Source organism: Meles meles, chromosome 9, assembly GCF_922984935.1.
Source record: "Meles meles chromosome 9, mMelMel3.1 paternal haplotype, whole genome shotgun sequence".
Lineage (NCBI taxonomy): Eukaryota > Metazoa > Chordata > Mammalia > Carnivora > Mustelidae > Meles > Meles meles.
Genome location: NC_060074.1, coordinates 12,793,825 through 12,811,345, shown reverse-complemented (window position 1 = coordinate 12,811,345; position 17,521 = coordinate 12,793,825). Strand labels below are relative to the sequence as shown.

Here is a 17,521-nt window from a genome sequence, read left to right as displayed (position 1 = left end):
TACAAAGGCCTGTCCATTTCAGCCTAAGGAGGACAAGTCCTGGGGGCAGCACTTGCTCCAAGGCTCCATGCTGAGTTCCTGATGACTCCAGGGTCTTGCTTGATTTCTCCCTCTGCCCCATTCTGCTTTTCCAACCTTCCTGTCTCAGGTGTCCATCCCTGAAAACCATCCTGCTCCCCATACTCTGTCTTGGCTTCTGCTTCCAGAAAACTCAGCCTATGATTCCAAGTGTTCTGATACTGCGAGGAATTCTGCCAATTTATGTCATTGAAAGCAGCAAGTGCAGAGGATTTAAAGATTTTTTCCTTAAAAGAAACAATGGAGATGTCTCAGGCCTCCCATCCCAGCCCTCTTTTTGATCAATCCCATTTCAAATACCTGAGTGCATGTGAGAGTCTGCAGGTTCAAGACAGTAAACAGAAATCAAATCCTTCCCCATTACTGTTCTCTCAGCTCCATTTGCCCAGTGTTCTTGTAAGACTGCACGAGGCTGGTCTGTCATAAACTTTTGGTCCAGGAGAAGTAAGACACCCTTGGCCTCACAGGTTGAATGGAGAAAGGAAGAGTACACGAGTGTGGACCTGCCACACGTTCTTTCTCTTCCGGTGAACATTTACTGAACCCACAATTAAGCAATAGCCATGGCAAGTCTCTAAGTAAGAAGCAACGGCAGTTTTGCCCAAAGTTAATAATGATCATGCGTTTTAACCGTTGAAAGGGCTCTTGGCCATTTACGGATCATGGTTAGAAAGATCGTACCTTACACTTCTGTGCAACTGTCACTGTGATAATACTTTAAAAGAGACAGTCAATAATTAAATTTTAAGATACTTATCTAAATTAGTATTATGGATTCAGTTTTAATATAATAGATGCTAAAAATTGTCAAATTTAAAGGGCATTAGAATTTTAATCCTACATTTGGAAATTGCTATCCTGTAACATGTACTATTTGTGTAAATACTTTATCCCAAACCCCAATTCTTCGAGTTCATTAAGTACTGCTGAAGTGATCAGATTTATTCTTAAAAATTCAATTTCTGTTTTTTCAGTGGCTTTGACCACACGGTCTGTGAGTACAATACTTTTTAAATTAATTTGTGTCTGTGATAAATGTGTCTTCCTTTTTTACTGCGAGAAAAATAAACCAGTAATCCTATTTTCCTGTTCTGTCTGGCACAATGAGTTTGTGTGGGCTGGGTTCTAGGCAAACTAAATTATTGGGTGAATTTAAACAGACATTTAAAAATATGTGTACACACACACGCACAGGCACACACACCCCTCCTAGAATAAAAGACACTGACTGGTGAGACTTTTCTTTGGAAAGAAGCCTTTCCTTTCTCCTGCCAGCCTTCTCTTCCCCCAGTCTGGTCTCAAACACACATGAACAGTCATTCACGCTTTTTCTTCCACCACAAATTTTCTGTGAATAAATGCAGAGCTTTAATACCTAGCACACAGATCCCAACAAGTGAGTCAGTTGTTTATTTTGTTTCAAACTTCATAGGGACCAAAACATCTTCTCTGGCATAACCCTGCACGTCCTTTGGAAAATGCAATACAAAATGGCTAAGAAATAACTGAAAAAAAACAAAACCAAACCCCTCAGGATTTCAGTGCTCCTCTGAAATGGCAAAAGGAAGGTGGTGCCGATTTCTTCTTTCAGACACTAAGCCAAATCACGGGGCCGCAGAATGATTTGAGATCACTGTTTCTACTCTGTGTGGTTTCCCAGGAGAGGAAGACACTACCACGAGCATAGCTCATGGCAGATGAGGACCCGCTGGAGGCTCTGGACGGTTTACACCCCTAAGCCTCATCTAAACAGGCCAAATGGGAGTGGCAGGAGCCTGAAGATTGTGGTGGGTTTGCAGTGCTGGAGACCACAAGAGCCAATTATGGACATTTCTTCCAACCTCATGTTCAGAGACCTCATTGTTAGTGGCCCGGAATTGGCCGAGGTGGGTTTGTTTACACCACAGAAATTGGCAACCACTATCAATCACGAATTTTTCCAGGTGAGCTGGTTATCACCATCACACCATTGGCTTTGGGGATCCAATCCTGAGAGTTTTGGAGGTGGATGATTTTATGAGTGATCAGATTTCTGAAGACTAAACCACAAGAGTTTCTCGAGTTGTTCCATGGGAATGGAAACTCTACCATGTTTTAAAATAATGATGTTGTAGATCTTCGGGATAATGGAAATAATAAGAAGGATTTTTGATTCTAAGCTTCATTACATCTTTTGGTATAAATTTATGTCCTAAAACATAATCATACAGCGACCTTAACCACAGAGAATAGCTAAAAGATACTAAAATGATCCTTGACAATCAGGAGCCAATCTATACTTGTTCTGGTTTGAAAATTTTAAGGTCAATCATGTATTCTTTCATTTTCTAAGAGAAATGTAGTATTAAGACACACGGATGGACCAAGGTGTAAATGTTGAAGGATCATCTCTAGGAATCTAAAAAAAAAAAAAAAAATCAAAAGAAGGAAGATAATTATTAGTAAAATGTTATATATGCAGAATGTGTAATTCAGAAGAAAAATTGTTTTTTAAAAAAGAAAAAGCCAATGTGTGTTTTATTCTTATCAAAAATATATAGTTTTCCTATTCCTTTCAATCCTTGAGTCATAAATCTCTTTATCTTCATAAACTTATGTTTGAGATAAGATGCATCTTATTCAGAAGCCCTGTACTTTCAAAGGCATAACGTGCAATCCAGTTTTATACTAGGCTTACAGTTAGGGCTGCAGTAAGCAGTTCAATATAGGAACAGTCTTTGATGAACATTCTAGACATATTTTCAGCAGCTGGAAAATGAAACTGTGTTCTATTTGTGTGTCATTACAAGGCATATCAAAGAGTTCCCAGTGACTCTGATATTTTAATTTAAATTGTTTTTACCAGTTTGCTTAACAAATGCTTTCTGAATAATCGACCAGATCTGATATCTATTTCATCCAATTTAGTTATGAAGGTGATCACAGGACCGCCTCAACCGCATTTTGATCGAGTGTTTCGAGAAGTTAGCTGCCGTGTGGATTTGCTGCTAGCATTAGCTCCACTGAGACTGCTTTTCTTTGGGGTCTGAAACAAGCCATCATTTGAAGGTTTCGTTCACCTCACAGCTACGTTCAAGTATATAGGCAGTAGCAGGTAAAGGCAGAGTGAGAATTTTCATTGGAAAAGACGTTCTTGCTCTGGGGTTTTGTCATGGTGACCAAATCCATACTAAGAACCTGAAAGCCCATGTAAGTGGTGATTACCACAGGGACCTCTCCTCACCACCCTTACCATGTCAGTAAATTGATCCACACAAGTCATCCTAATAAACTCAGGAGTTGCTGGGCTCTTCAGGTTGAAGGTCTTGGTCAGCCCCCTCTCTTCACGGGCAGCAGTCACTGCATCAAAAATGGCGAACAACACGGAGGATCCCAAGAACACTGCAGTTTCACCCACCCCCTGAGAGGAAGGTAAAAGGCTGTCAGAAATGCATGGCTCTCTTAGGACTAATTTGTGTACACACACACACACACACACACACACACACACACACACACACACCCACCTCTTCTGGTGAGTATGGAATACTTAAAATGGAGTATGTCTGAATTGCCTGAACCAAATTCCCCCATGTTGCTTTGTGTGTGGGGTCCTCCTCAAAGTAGCTCATGAAGATGTCCCAGGACATCAGGATAGTGGGGCAGCTAAAACCTCCTGCTCCTCTGCCCAGGTAAAGTCCTAAAGACCAAGCCCTTGACGCCCTCTAGAATATTCCACTTTGGATTCCAGACCATTTTTGTTTAACTCAAAACCCAAACAAAACAACCACAATCCTTGTAGCTGAGCCTAAACAACAGGGAGGGGATTGACTCTAAAGAGTGAACTGTTGAAGTTGCTTTTGTGCTAACGTCCCTGGTGCATGCTGGATGTTTCCGAACTAATAGTGTAGTAGCATTATATTTTGAATGATTCATCAATGCTTCTTTGTACTGATTTTTCTTCTTTCTTCCTTCAAAGTACTCTGGTCTGTGGTCTGTGCTCAGAGCCTCAGTGGAGAGATTGGCCTTTATCTCCAAGCAAATAAAGCCTATCCCTGGCTTTGATTTCACCTCTAAAGCAAAGGTAGAGGGAGATGCAGCGCCGGTAGAAGAAAGGGTTTCCTCTGAAGTGAGGAGGAGGGGAGCAGAAAGATCTTATGTCCTATTTGGAGCAAACTGGCAGGGAGGTGGCTAGACCCGAGAAGGCAGGATTGCACCCTGTGTCAGGATGGTCCCTAGAGATGCTCCGGGTGCAGAAGTAGATAGAGACAGAGGCCATTCAGACAGGAAGTCTTGCCTTCTTCCCAATCTTGACCTACTTAAAGAAGGAGAGGAAATTTCCTGAAAAAATCTAAGGTTAGCCTACCATCTGTCTGGCCAGATGTGGGCTCAGAATAGAATTTAAGTTGGGGGAAGTTGTGGTTTTTTGTGCACTTGTATTCAAGAATCCTCACCAGAGGTCTTTATGGGCCAATCAGAGCCCATATGCTCCAGGGAACACGACTCGATACCTCTTAGATCAGCAGCTGTTTACAGCTCGGAGCAAACAGTAAAAAACTTGTTTGAAAGCCTATTCCAGTTTGGGGAGGTGTGGAGAGAGGCAGACAAATAAGAGAGAACTGAGTCTGGACGATATGTGAGAAGGGTGCAGAAAATAAAGTTCTGGGCTGGTCAAATTTGCCTACAATTTCAGTTTTATCTCATGGTGGCACTTAGCCTAATGACCTAAGATGTCTGACTCTTCCTTGACCTTTTCTTGTTTTGATTGAATTTGTTTCATGCTCGCTTTCATGAGTGAAGAGTCTTCTTGGTCTTCCGGAGTCAGTGAGCACCACTTTGCCATGAATTGCTTTTCTTTTCCCTTTTCCTGCTGGGATTTTCAATTCAAAGGAGTAAGCAAATTCAGGGGGCATTATATTTTGAATGAGTCACCAATGCTTCTTTGTACTGATTTTTCTTCTTTCTTCCTTCAAAGTACTCTGGTCTGTGGTCTGTGCTGAGACCATTATTTCTCTAAAGAGTAGATTGTTATAGACCGAACTGTGCTCCCTCAAAATTCCTATGTTGAAGTCCTAACCCCCTACCTCAGACTCTGACCATATTTGGAGAGAAGGTCTTTAAAGAGGTGCGTTAAGTTAAAATGAGGTCTTTAGGATGGGCCCTATTCCAACATGACTGGTGTCTTAACAAGAAAAGGAAATTAGGCCATACAGAGAGAGACATCAGACATGTGCACTCAGAGGGGACGACTATGGGAGGACACAGGGAGAAGGCAGCCATCTGCAATCCAGAGAGGCCTTGGAAGAAAGTAAATCTTGATTTGATTTCCAGCCTCCAGTACTGTGAGAAAATGTATCTGTTATTTAGGTTGTTTAGGCTATCCAGTGTGTGGTACTTTGTTATGGTAGCCCTAGGAACTAACATAGAGGTCTTGTGTTCTTACCTTGGATGAGTAGATGGCTATGGGATTTCGGGAACGCACCAGAGTGACATAGAACTCTTCTGGTATCTCAGTGACAGTTGGGATTTTGTAGTCATCTGGACTCCGAGAGTAGAGGACACCTTCCGGGGAATATTTCAGTTCCTCTGTGGTGTACAACCCCATGCCTTGGATAAATGCTCCTTCAATCTACAGGCAAAAATTTCAGAGTTTCTAAGTATATGATACTGACTCCAATGTGACTGAAAATGGAACCATTTCTCTTGACCATAGTGAGTCATCCTTGACAGCCTGGGGTGGGTTTACAAAGGGTCCTGCAGGGTCTGGTGCTTCTCATCCTGCCTGGCCTCATCCCTAGTTCTTCCTGCCCAAGTGACCCATCCTCCAGGTACCTGACTCTTGGTAAGTTCTGGGTAATTCTCAAGCCCACCAGATCTCATTCGGACCACCAAGTCTTTGTATTGTGGTTTCTCCTGACTCTCTTCAGGGCTCCCCATCTCAGCTTGTCCCTCTGGAGAATTCCTAGTCATCCTCCAAGTTCCTGCCTATTTGGAGCCTTTTGGATCCTCCTACCACCTCCTGGGTGTATTTAGGACCTACTTCCTCCCGGCTCACTGTACCTTGAACATATTCCTGCATCATAGTGGCTCTCAGAGAGTATTTCCTCTGTTCACCTCTTCCTCCTTGCTCTCTCTCCTGTGTATGAGCATTTGGAGGCCATGGCCTTCTTGTATTCTATTATTAACATGAGGCCTGTTACATAGGTTCTTAATAAATGTTTGTTGAATTGGATGAAAAAGAAGCTAACATTAAAGGAACATGAACTAGAATGAATGGAACACTGTAGGTTATTATAATATCTGGATTTCTTTACTCCCCTTTATGGTTATAAATTACCATGGAGAGTAGATAAATGTTAAATAAGATGGGATGGAAAAAACTTATATTAGGTTAAATATTTTTCATTAAAAATCATGTTGAGTTCTATTTACAAACAAACACACTCTAGGGAAAAGGATTAAGGGGTGTCTGTCTGGCTAAAGAATTGAAGGAGAATTACAGTTTGCATTTTATTGAAAACGCAAAATTAAGGAATAAGGTATACAAATCTAAATTTTATATTTGGATATTCCAAATGCTTATTCCTAAAGGAAAAGACCAAAATCTAAGAGCTCAAGTCTAATATACTCATTTTCTTTCCTTTTCCAGTGAGACAAATGCAGGGTTTCCTTAATCATGACATCTCCCTTTCTGCCTTTGCTTAAAAGATAAAGAAGCAGAAAGGATCTGGGAGGAGTGGGTAAGACAGGGAAGGGGAGTCGAGGACTGGGTGAGCTGTGGTTCTCAAACTTTATAGGCTTAAGTTGAATTTCAGGTGCAGGTTAAATGTGCCGGTTTCTCTCAGCCCAGCAAAGTTAAGACAGACCAAGTCTAAACCTGGGCTGAATTCCTGGGTACAGGAATCCATGTTTCCATAAACACTTACAAGTACTTCTGTTGCAGAGTCTGAGGACCACATCTTGACAAGCACAGAGGGATCAATAAAATTGTTCCTTATAAAGGCCAATGGCCAACCCAGGTAAACCAGTCTCTTAGGACTTAGGATGCTGGGAAGCTGTTGGCAGATGAAAGCACCAGGTGTCTGTCAGGTGGGACGCCAAGCTGCTCAATGGCGTGGACCCCGGGGACCAGCTGCCTTGCCTCACCCGGGGGGCCGGTTAATAGGTCTGGCACAGGCTGAGGTGGCTGGTGCACTGGCTCCACCTTCAGTAACAAGGCTAGAAAAAAGCAAAGCTACACCAACAGCTAGAAAGTTTTTAACTCAAAGTTTGAAAAGACTTTTCGGAGCCTTAATTTTATTGTTTGTGGGATCAAAATCAGAATTAAATTCGGCAGGAGGCAAAAAAAATTATGCTTAAGTATTTCTATTTCTTTTATATTTCCCTAAATTGCAGTCTGTTTAAATTTAATATTAATATGAATACTAATGGAACTTTATTATTATGTATTTATGTAGTGTTCCCTGCTTACAAACATATTCATATTCATGAGAAAAATTAGAAGGCACGGAGAATTATAAAGCAGGCTAAGTCACACATATTCCCGCCCTACAAAGACAAGATCGTTAACTTTTTCTTGAGTTTTCTTCCAGTATTTCATCTGTGTGTGCATCAGATACATAATGTATAGCAGAGAACTTGCACCAGGTATAAACAACCCTGGAGGATTCTGAGAAATACTTTACTGAATGGAACCGACCCAAAGTTCCTATGGTCAGAGCATGCTGGTAATCACGCACCTGTCCGACGTCCACGGCTGGGTTTATGCTGAAAGCAGCATCCACAAAGATGTCAGTCCTTAGGAGCTGTTCCAAGAGAAGACACACAGTGGAAAACAGGATTTATTTAAAATAGCTCCTTACTGCAATTGGCTGTCTGTCCCTGGATCTTCCGTCAGGATCAAGTTGATCATCACGTACGGCATGGCAAGCACGTCAGTGTTTGTGTTTACACGATGCAGAGGGCGAACACAAATACTGCTCTTTACCTTATGAGCCCCAGTCAGACAGTCCACTTCAACCTCTGAACAGGCCGCTCCGTAAACATAGTACGCGTAGGGCTCACCCTTCTCCTTCTCCCAGTCCATGTGCATCTGGTAGCCTCTGAGAAGAGAAATCCACAGTGAAAAGGAAAGGCCCTTTTCCTCATAGTGGTCTCATCGCCTCCTGTACTGTGGGGCCCGGAGATAGAGGGGGCACCCACCCCATGGCTGCCGGCCTCCCTCCCCTTCGTCAGCAAGTGCGGGTGTGGTCAGAGTTGTTATGCGTCCGCCGCAGACCCTGGGGAAAAGGCCCGCGGTGTCTGGGCCCGATCCTCCAGCAGGCGGTTACTGGAATGGGTCCCGGCGTGTGTAAATAGCTGTGGCGGCCTTCCTCGTGGAAGCCCTGGGCCTCCCCGCGGTGAGCCAGCACTGAGGGCCGACAGCGGGCACACCGCAGGGCCCCCCGGGCTCTCCGGGCACCTGTCCTCACTGCTGAATGTGCACCGTCTCTGCCCCAAACCCAACCCAAAGTAAACCCAACCCAAAGTAAAATGTGCTTTACTTGAAATATCCAGTAGCTGAGAGACTGATGCATTCTGTGAAGGCTTTTGTAATCTGGAAGAGATGATTGGTTACAAAGAGATATAAATTTAGGGAAACTAATAAAAAGTACCTTCCTCCTCCTGTTTGGAACAAGCTTTCTACCCGCATTCACCTCAGTTGAGACGTGCATCTCGTACAAGCCATGGGCCATGCTTTTCCAGACAGATGTGTATGGGCAGCTGCTAGCTACGCCCTGACACCCTCTATCGGTTTGGGTTGGACAGTGTAAAGTTTATTTTTTAAAGTCATTTTTTAACCCCTTTTGGCTTTTTAAATTAAGGAGGGGGCTAGACCATATTCACACACTTTTGTATGTAAGTGTCTACACAGATATGTACATATACACGTTTCTACGTGCATGTTCATGTCTATATATGTACGTACTTTTACTCTGCTTTTTTCCCCAAATAATTTCACTGACTGTCACTTAGTACAGTATGTCAGCTTCCCTCCTAGAGTGACCTGGGTAGGGCTGGGAATAAGCATACTAATGGTAATAGAAATAATAATAATTATTAAAAATAGAGTAATCCTTTGATAGTAGGACTGCTATCATCTCTGTTGCTCTGGAGAGAAAACCAAGGTCCTGAGGCACTGAGGGTGAACTCGTCTCCCAGAGCTAGCAGTGACAGAGCTGGGACAGTAACCCTACGGTGTGTTTTACTTTAGAGCATTCTCTGTGAGAAATCAGGCTCTGAAATAAAATCAAGTTTCAGTGAATCCAGACATGGCTTTGCTTTTTCAGAAAAGCAGAAGTAAATGTTAATAAATGTTAATGTTAATAAATGTTAGTAAATGCTTTGTTTCTTGAACGGGCAGCACCCATCAGCCCAGGCATTTAGGGCCGTCGCCCGTCTGCATGTACGTATCTGTCTTTTCCTGGCAGGGATAAGGAAGGAAACACTCACCCAGTCCTCCCATCTTCCTGTAGGGTTTTTCCTGATGATTGGCTGAAGACGGGCCATAAGAATTTGGCAGGCATTCTAAAAATAAATATTTGAAATGACAGAAATAAAAGGCACAGGAAACAGCAAAACGTTAAATATTCAAATCAATTCAAATGGAATCCGTCAGTTTTGTGAGCCTGCTTGCGAGTCCTCCAGGCAGGGGTTCTTAAAGTTGAGTAATGTAGGGAACCCCCTTGAAGGAAACAAATATTCATGTGGATCCTACGGAGTTGATGCCCATTATTTTTATTATAATTTTGTTTTAATATATGCTAACATAAAGTCAGTTGAGTCTCCTTAGAGTTAGAGCTCTTTTGTACCTCAAAGCTAACACACAATGACAAAGCACACAAGCCAATCTACACACCAATAAAATCCAAAATAACAACATTAATTTAGTTGGCTGATGATATTGCTTCTCTGAAGCTAAGTTGCTGCTTGGAATGGGGCCAGCTCGGCTGCTCCCCCCACGTGCGGAGGGTTCAATGTGCTGCTGCTTGCCTGCCAACAGAGTAATTTTCTCTCCATTCTTCTTACATAAATTGCCCGAGATTTTCATCTGCGCCTTATACCTTGACCTTGACATCATCGGCTTTTTACTGGGCAAGAAGAAAACAGCGTTTACCTCTGAAGTCCATCTCTGCTCGTTTGTTGTTGCCTTAACACAAAGTTTACTTCTCGTTCCCGAATGTGGGCAGAGAGATCTTCTGGCAACACTCCACTTACAGAGTGGTCCTTCTGATGATGTAAAATGTCCTTTTAAATCTTTAAAACATTACCAGTGAAATGAAAATAAGAAGGATTGAGGTGAAATCTTGGAACCTTGAGATTAAACCTGATGACTCCTGAGATCAGTGGACCTCAACTTGACTTCTACCCCTAATTCAAACACGGATCTGTTCATGTCTGCACTTACGTACTCAGCTCAAACTCAGATCACCTCTCATGCCCTCTCTTAGTTTGTGCTCTTTCTTTTCTATCATCCCCTCTCTGGGAAATGGTTTCTGGCTTCTCATGTGTTAGGGAGATCCTTGCTTTCTTTCTTTCTTTTTTATTTTTAATTTATTTATTTTAGAAAGAGAATGAGTGAGCGAGTGTGGGGAGGGGCAGAGGGAAAGAGAATCCTGAAGCAGACTCCCCACTGAGCTGGGAGCCAGACACAGAGCTTGATCCCAGGACCCTGAGATCATGACCTGAGCAAAGAGTCAGCTGCCTAATCACCTGAGCCACCCAGATGCCGCAGAGACCCCTGTTTTCATAAATCACTTTGCTGGTTCATTCAGCTTTCTCTCACTGACCTTATTACAAATGGGGGCCTTCCAAAAGAGGGCCACATCCGAGGCAGCCCAAGTCACAGGATTCCTACCTGCCCAAATATCATGTATTCTTCTCCTAATCATGTCCTGACCTTGTACTCCTATACATAGCTTTACACTCAGCAGTCTGACAGCCGTCGTGGAAGTCGCCGTCCTCCAGGAGACCACTTACAAAAGCCTCTGGTTAACAGAGTGAGGAACCGCCACCACAGCCTCCTGCGAGGCCTGTCCCAGGCCAGGCATGAACAGCAGGAGTGGCCAGATCCTCTGTGGACATGCCTTCCTTCCACACAGAGCACTTAGCTGTGGGCTAGGCCGTGAGTCCTGACGGAGGGAGCACAGGGGCTCACAATAAGTCCTTCTGGGGCAACGGCCGGGCAGGCACTAAGGCTAAGGGAATAGGGAAGGCTCTAGAGGGAGTTAAAAAAAAAAAAAAGAGAGAGAGAGTGAGTGAGACATCGCAGAGGACAATTTCACTCTTTTGCGACCTCCTGAACTCCTTTCTTTGTACGGAGAATTCTTTCAACCTACATTGTTTGGTAGGGTCACCTCCCTTTATTGAAACTCTAAATGCCAGATAGAAAATTTTCCAGTTTTTGCATTATAGAAAATACTAAAATACATAAAAGTAGAGAGAATAGTACACTATCCCCCCCCCTTATCCAGCTTCAAGAATAAACTTTTAGGGCGCCTGGGTGGCCCAGTGGGTTAAAGCCTCTACCTTCGGCTCAGGTCATGATCCCAGGATCCTGGGATGGAGCCCCGCATTGGGCTCTCTGCTCAGCAGGGAGCCTGCCTCCCCTTCTCTCTCTGCCTGCCTCTCTGCCTACTTGTGATCTCTGTCTGTCAAATAAATAAAAATAAAATCTAAAACAAAACAAAACAAACATTTATACCCCAACCTCACTTCTCTGCTCTTTCTTCCCTGTTCTACCTTGCTCCCTTTTGTAGTCTCTGCTCCAGTCCCCCCGGCCTGCTGCAGCTTCTCGTGCATAGAAAGCTAGCTCCTTCTGCTCCCAAATAACCTGCCCAGCTTCTTTCCTTGCTGTGCTCATGACCCGGCTCAAGGAGTGATTGATTTATTTTCTGCTTGAATGTAAGCTCCGTGAGAGCAGGCTCTTTGGACTTTGTCCTGATTCACTTACGGCGTATACTACCTAGCACGTGGTAGCACGTCAATATCCATTAAATCAATGTGGGATCAATAAAATAAGTGTGAAGAAGTCATACAAATTTATGACTTTTAAATGATGATTCTTCATTATAAAATACAAAAATGTTTCTAAAAGCATTTAGTTTCTTTTTTTAAGTATGTCTGCTTTATCAATGGCTGAGACTATGCCTGGCCATGCACTGCGTGTCTTTGTGCCACCTGTGCTTGCAAGGCAACTAGAATTTAGATGAAAGGTGAAAAATGGACTCAGTCACCTACATGTTTTAACCAAATTAGAATTTCCCAGACCGTTTTTCTTGGGTGCTGATTCTATAGATATTAGGAGGGGTTTTATTAATGAAAATGTTTTCATGGCTAAGCAAGCTTGGGAAAAACTTGGTGAAACAAAGTTAAAGATGTTTCTACATTGCAGGACTTGTCAGAGCATTTATCATGCTAATATGCAGCATAAGCCTCTATGAGTGGGATGTAGTACATAACATTTCCCAAACTTGTTGACTACAGAATCTGTTTTCTCCACTGAGAATGTCATGGGACCTCTGTTCCAAGGAACATACTTTGGGAATCCATGGTTCACACGATACAAGGGCATATTCAACAGGCTGAAATTTTCTCTTTATATCTAGGTGTTTGCCTTTTGTGGGTGACAAATGGTCAATCCGTGGTTTTCTGGAGGTTGGAGTGTGGGGAGAAGGGAGGTGGTGTGATGGCTTTGTTGCATGATCTCTGCAAGCTACCCAGTGATTCTATGAGATGGGTGGTATTTGGGTGAAGTTTTGCAGAAGAGGAAACTGATCCTTAGAGAGGTTAAAAAAATAAGTCAAGCCTTCCTGGAATGAGGATGCCCCATTAGTAACGCGATTACTCTGCATTTCTGTGGTGTGCTGGGGTGAGAGCTGGTGGGCTGGCATTCTCTCATCTAACACAAAGGCAGATTGCTGAAGTTGGCAGGTTTCACATGCAACCAAACATTAATTATGAAAAAAAGCCCAGGACAGCAGAAAGAGAACCAGATGGGAGCCTCAGAAAACCGGACTTGGAGTCCTGGCTCTGCACGTGATGAACGATCTGCAGCCACCCGCTTGACTTCTCCTGGACTCAGCTTTGTCTTCCATAAAAGGAGGGGCAGGACGAAGTCTCCTCCAGCACTGTCACTGGGTGACTGAGAACTGAAGGAAAAGTCACCTGCACAGCCTTCCCGTTGATGTCTGCTCCCATCGACGCTGCCGTGAAGCTAGCATTGGGCACTGTGACGGTGCTTGTTTCGGACAGGTGTATGTACGACTGCGGGATGTTCAGTTCTCGACTGGCCACCTGTCCGAAGCAGAAGAATAGTCTTTGTTCCATTGACTTTAAGCACCCCTCCCCCCCAAATTAAAAACTTTCTAGTTCTTGTTTTGAACTGAGTATAAAACCTCATGGTCCTATTGGGACAAACATTTAAGACAGCATCTTGGGTTTCGTATGGAGATTATGAGTTTGAAGCAACCAAAGCATCTTTCTGTGCTTTGCTTTTTATCCCACTTTCATAACAGCCATGTGGCAGTGCGGTCACTCTGGGACACCTGCTTTAGTAGGACACATGCAGCAGGCAAGGCCGGGGCCCGGTCTTACTGTTTTACCTTCATCTTCTTGTGATTTATTTATTTTTTATTATTTTTTATTTTTTTAAGATTTTATTTTATTTATTTGACAGAGAGAGAGATCACAAGTAGGCAGAGAGGCAGGCAGAGAGAGGGGGAAGCAGGCTCCCCGCTGAGCAGAGAGCCCGACGCGGGGCTCGATCCCAGGACCCTGAGATCATGACCTGAGCCGAAGGCAGCGGCTTAATCCACTGAGCCACCCAGGCGCCCCTCTTCTTGTGATTTAGATAATTTAGTAGATTATGGTTCTTCTGTGGGACATTTTGCAGGTATAAGGATTTTGTTATGAAGAAGCAAAATATGTTCAAAGAAGGTCGTGCAGATTTTTATAATTTCCTAATTCCAAGTACTCTACTAAAGAGTATTATTTCCTTAAGGAAAGTATCTTCTCTCTATTTCTCATTAGGAGAGAAGCTTTGTTTCCCCCACTCTCTCCCACAATACCTGCTCCCACAATTTGATTCAAGTATCTTATTTAATATTAAAAAAAGGAAAAATTTCCCATTACAAATAATCTCTTGCTCTTTAAAAAGTATTAGGAACACTTCTTTCTGAAATAGCCATTCATGTGGAGTTCCTAAGTAGATTGTGAATTCTACGAACGTAATTTCTTATCCTTTTAAACACATCCATTTTTAATTGAAGATCTGAATTAACACAGCACTGCTTTGAGCAGGTGCCACAAAGCTGAAAAGTATATTGTCTTTGAAAACCGGAATCACATTTTTCAGAAGACCTGACTCTTTTTGTTCAGGAAGAATAATATCACATATTTCCTCAGTTCTGACATTTGCTTCCTTCAACCCCCTGCAGTCTGCATTGCTGAAACCAAGATGAGTCTTACAGTGGATCCGTACATGTAGCGGGATGGTATTTCTCCTGCTCAACAGGAACAAAACCTCTAAGCTGACCTCAAGGCGCTATACTTTGCCACAGTGGAGATGATGGACACTTATCTCACCTGAATAATTTTGGTGTGAAGGCCTTGTCCCATTTCACAGCCACCATGAGTCACCAGGACGGAGCCATCAAGATAGATGTGGACTAGAGCAGCAGCCTGGGGGAAATAGTTACATCATTTTGGAAAATGATGAGGCCCAATGTTGCCGAGAATTTAGCCAAGGTTGCCAGATGAACAGTTTTGCTTTATTGAGCCAATCTCTCACTGGTTATCCTGGAGAAGAAAGCCTTTACAGGAGGCGATAGACCACCCCTGTCAATAAACCCCAGACTGGAAAACCATCCATGTCCATGTAGGACTGGGGGCTCATCTCCCCTCCTACTGGTCTTTGGCTTTCTGGGGACCTTATGGGATTGCTTTGAGGCCACTCCACGGCCCCAACTTGTACGATAGTTCATTCTTCTCTCCAGGACATGGAAATTAACTTTAAAGCAAATAGAACCTGTATGGGTACATATCCAGGCACAAATGGCCTTGGATACTAGAGGAGCTGGAAGACCCTTGAGATGTTTTAACGGTTTCCAAATGCTGCTGACCTTCAGGATTATGGCAGGGAAAAGGTATGGGTCTCATTCTGGAAATTCCAACTCAGTGAGAAGTTGGGAAGCGGAGCCTAAGCATCCATTTTTTTAAGCTCCCGGGTGATTTTGATGATTGGCCAGGTTTGGGATCCACCGATTTCATCCAAATTCTTCACTTTGCGCATGGGGGAATGAACAGAAGCCTGGGGAGGAGGACAATGGCCAAACCCAGGTGCTTAGTTTGTGACGGAGTCAGGATTGACACCCACAGCTCCTAACTTGAGCCCCCATGTCCTCCACACCTATGCCAGGCTGTCTCCTTCAAACTCGCTGCTGTTGTCTTTCTCTGGGGCTGAGGTTTCAGTGGAAGAATCCACAGCCCGTGCAAGTGGCTGAAGGGTCCAGGCCGTAGGAGAGAGAAGAAGTTGGCCTGTGTTAGGTGGTTTGCAAGTTGCTGGAATTTTTCTTTATAGCAATTCCTCTCTCAGGCTGGTGCACGTGCTCAGCATCCTGCAGGTGCCCTCTTGGGACCCTGACCCCGTGCTCATGCTGTGCCTCCGCCAGCAAGCACTGAAAATACCAACTAATTGAGCTCTGCCGGTCTCCTGAGTCTGGGACTGTATTCTCAGGACTGCCAAATTCTCTACAAGAACTTCTAAACTTCGTGTTTTCACTTTATGATAATCTAACGAGAGTAACAGATCGCCATGTAACAGTGAGTATGGCCACAGGCCATAGTCAGATTTTATGTTGAGGACTGTGCAGCCACCAAGTAGGGCTGACATGGGGCATGTTAGAGACGAGAGGTGGGACCGTGTGTCAGCACACCCTACGTAGACATTGAGGATAAAGGTTTCAAATTGCCTTGTACAGCAGCAGCAGCCGGAACTACCATCATTTTGTGAGCGAGGAGTTCGTTTTCAAGAAGCCGCGTATTCCTCCACAGTAAGTTCATGTTACTATTATCTTACTGGCATCTCTAATACTATTTTTAGTTAATCTCCAATTTTGTTTGTATCTGATAAAGGCGTGAGAGCTATAAGAAGCTTATTCCTTGTTTTGAGATTACTCACAGTTAAATAACAACAAAATAAATAATGTAAGTGATCACTGAGAGTCCACAGAAATTTTTTTCCTTTAAAGGGGGTTTTGCGTGTTATTCTAGCTTGAGCAGCATCCCTGGGGGAAAGACAGCAGCTGCTCCAAGAGGTGCAGCGTTCCTGGCCTTCCCCGGTCACCTTCTCCTTTGGCTTTCTGCCTTGTTAGTGGACGCCAAGGAAGGGTGTGCCCGGAAGGCAATCTGGTGAGAGACCTTCATTCCATGAACAGGGCCTCTATTCCATCCTTGGCATGGCTTTGTTAAGGGAACATTTCAGAGGTTGATGGGGATAGAAGCAAAAAAATAAGACCGAATCAGAAGCAGAACCCCATGAAACACTGTTCAAGGTTAAACGAAAACAAAGCACAGCAGTCACCGAGCTTTCACAGAGTAACTCCAAGTCCCCGCATGAATCGGGTGGCTCTGACTGTTCTCAATGTGTTTTTGAAAGCTCTGTCTTCAAACGACCCCACTGTTCTCACTGAGAATTTAGGAAAGAGAAAAAGAGATCCTCTTATTTCTCCCAGTTCTCTCATGGGTTTAAAATTAGACCCCATACCCCAATGCTCCTATTTGGGGCCCTGCCTGAGTTCAGACCCCTCGAGCTAGACTCTGCGTTGATCGCTTTCTAAGCCCTGGTACCGCGTCGCACGCGATCTGCCCTGATACCTGTGGTCCCGTGTTTGCCTAAACCCACTTTGTTCCCTGCTGTAGGAATCTGCCCTTGTTTCTTCTTTCTGCCCATAGGGGGCCAATCCCTAGTTGCACAAGATTGCCGTCTTCAGCCAGCCAGTCACGTGGAAAGGGCTTCTGGTGAGAAGACAGGCATCTCTCTCAAACTCACCTGACTGTAGTAGCCCACAGGGAACCCAACAGTAAACTTTATGGGGATCGCGGCAAGCCCCCTCTTCTTCCAGTAGTTCTTTTTGTTAAATTCCTCCGCAGCCAGTTTTCTAGCAGAGAATGAAGATTTCTCCAGACATTCTTTCCAGCATCTTCGCAAGGGCTCTGGATCAAATGTCTGCTTGTAGGTTGTTTTGCTAATTCTCTTATACATGTTTATTTCTTTAACCTGAAAGACAACAGAATGGATTTTAAGGGTATATGCTTATTCCGTTAGTTGAGTATGGGTTTTTGTGATATACCTGACAAGAAGAAAGTCTTTTTACAAAAAGAAACCATTTAAGTGGCTGCAGATATGCAAGTACAAGTGTACATG

The 17,521-nt window shown here is 43.7% G+C and overlaps 1 protein-coding gene across 1 annotated transcript in view; it reads right to left on the bottom strand.

The window, feature by feature from the left end:
* Nucleotides 1–1,477: 1,477 nt before the first annotated feature.
* LOC123950373 (aldehyde oxidase 4-like) overlaps nucleotides 1,478–17,521 on the bottom strand; it is a 113,765-nt gene continuing 97,721 nt past the window's right edge. The window contains exons 35-44 of the mRNA XM_046018192.1: nucleotides 17,147–17,374; nucleotides 14,683–14,778; nucleotides 13,264–13,392; nucleotides 9,550–9,624; nucleotides 8,601–8,653; nucleotides 8,045–8,159; nucleotides 7,797–7,862; nucleotides 5,501–5,686; nucleotides 3,311–3,478; nucleotides 1,478–2,476 (exon numbers count right to left, since the gene is read on the bottom strand). Of these exons, the coding sequence (XP_045874148.1) occupies nucleotides 2,423–2,476; nucleotides 3,311–3,478; nucleotides 5,501–5,686; nucleotides 7,797–7,862; nucleotides 8,045–8,159; nucleotides 8,601–8,653; nucleotides 9,550–9,624; nucleotides 13,264–13,392; nucleotides 14,683–14,778; nucleotides 17,147–17,374 (1,170 nt within the window). The 3' untranslated portion in view covers nucleotides 1,478–2,422. The remainder of the gene's footprint in view (nucleotides 2,477–3,310; nucleotides 3,479–5,500; nucleotides 5,687–7,796; nucleotides 7,863–8,044; nucleotides 8,160–8,600; nucleotides 8,654–9,549; nucleotides 9,625–13,263; nucleotides 13,393–14,682; nucleotides 14,779–17,146; nucleotides 17,375–17,521) is intronic.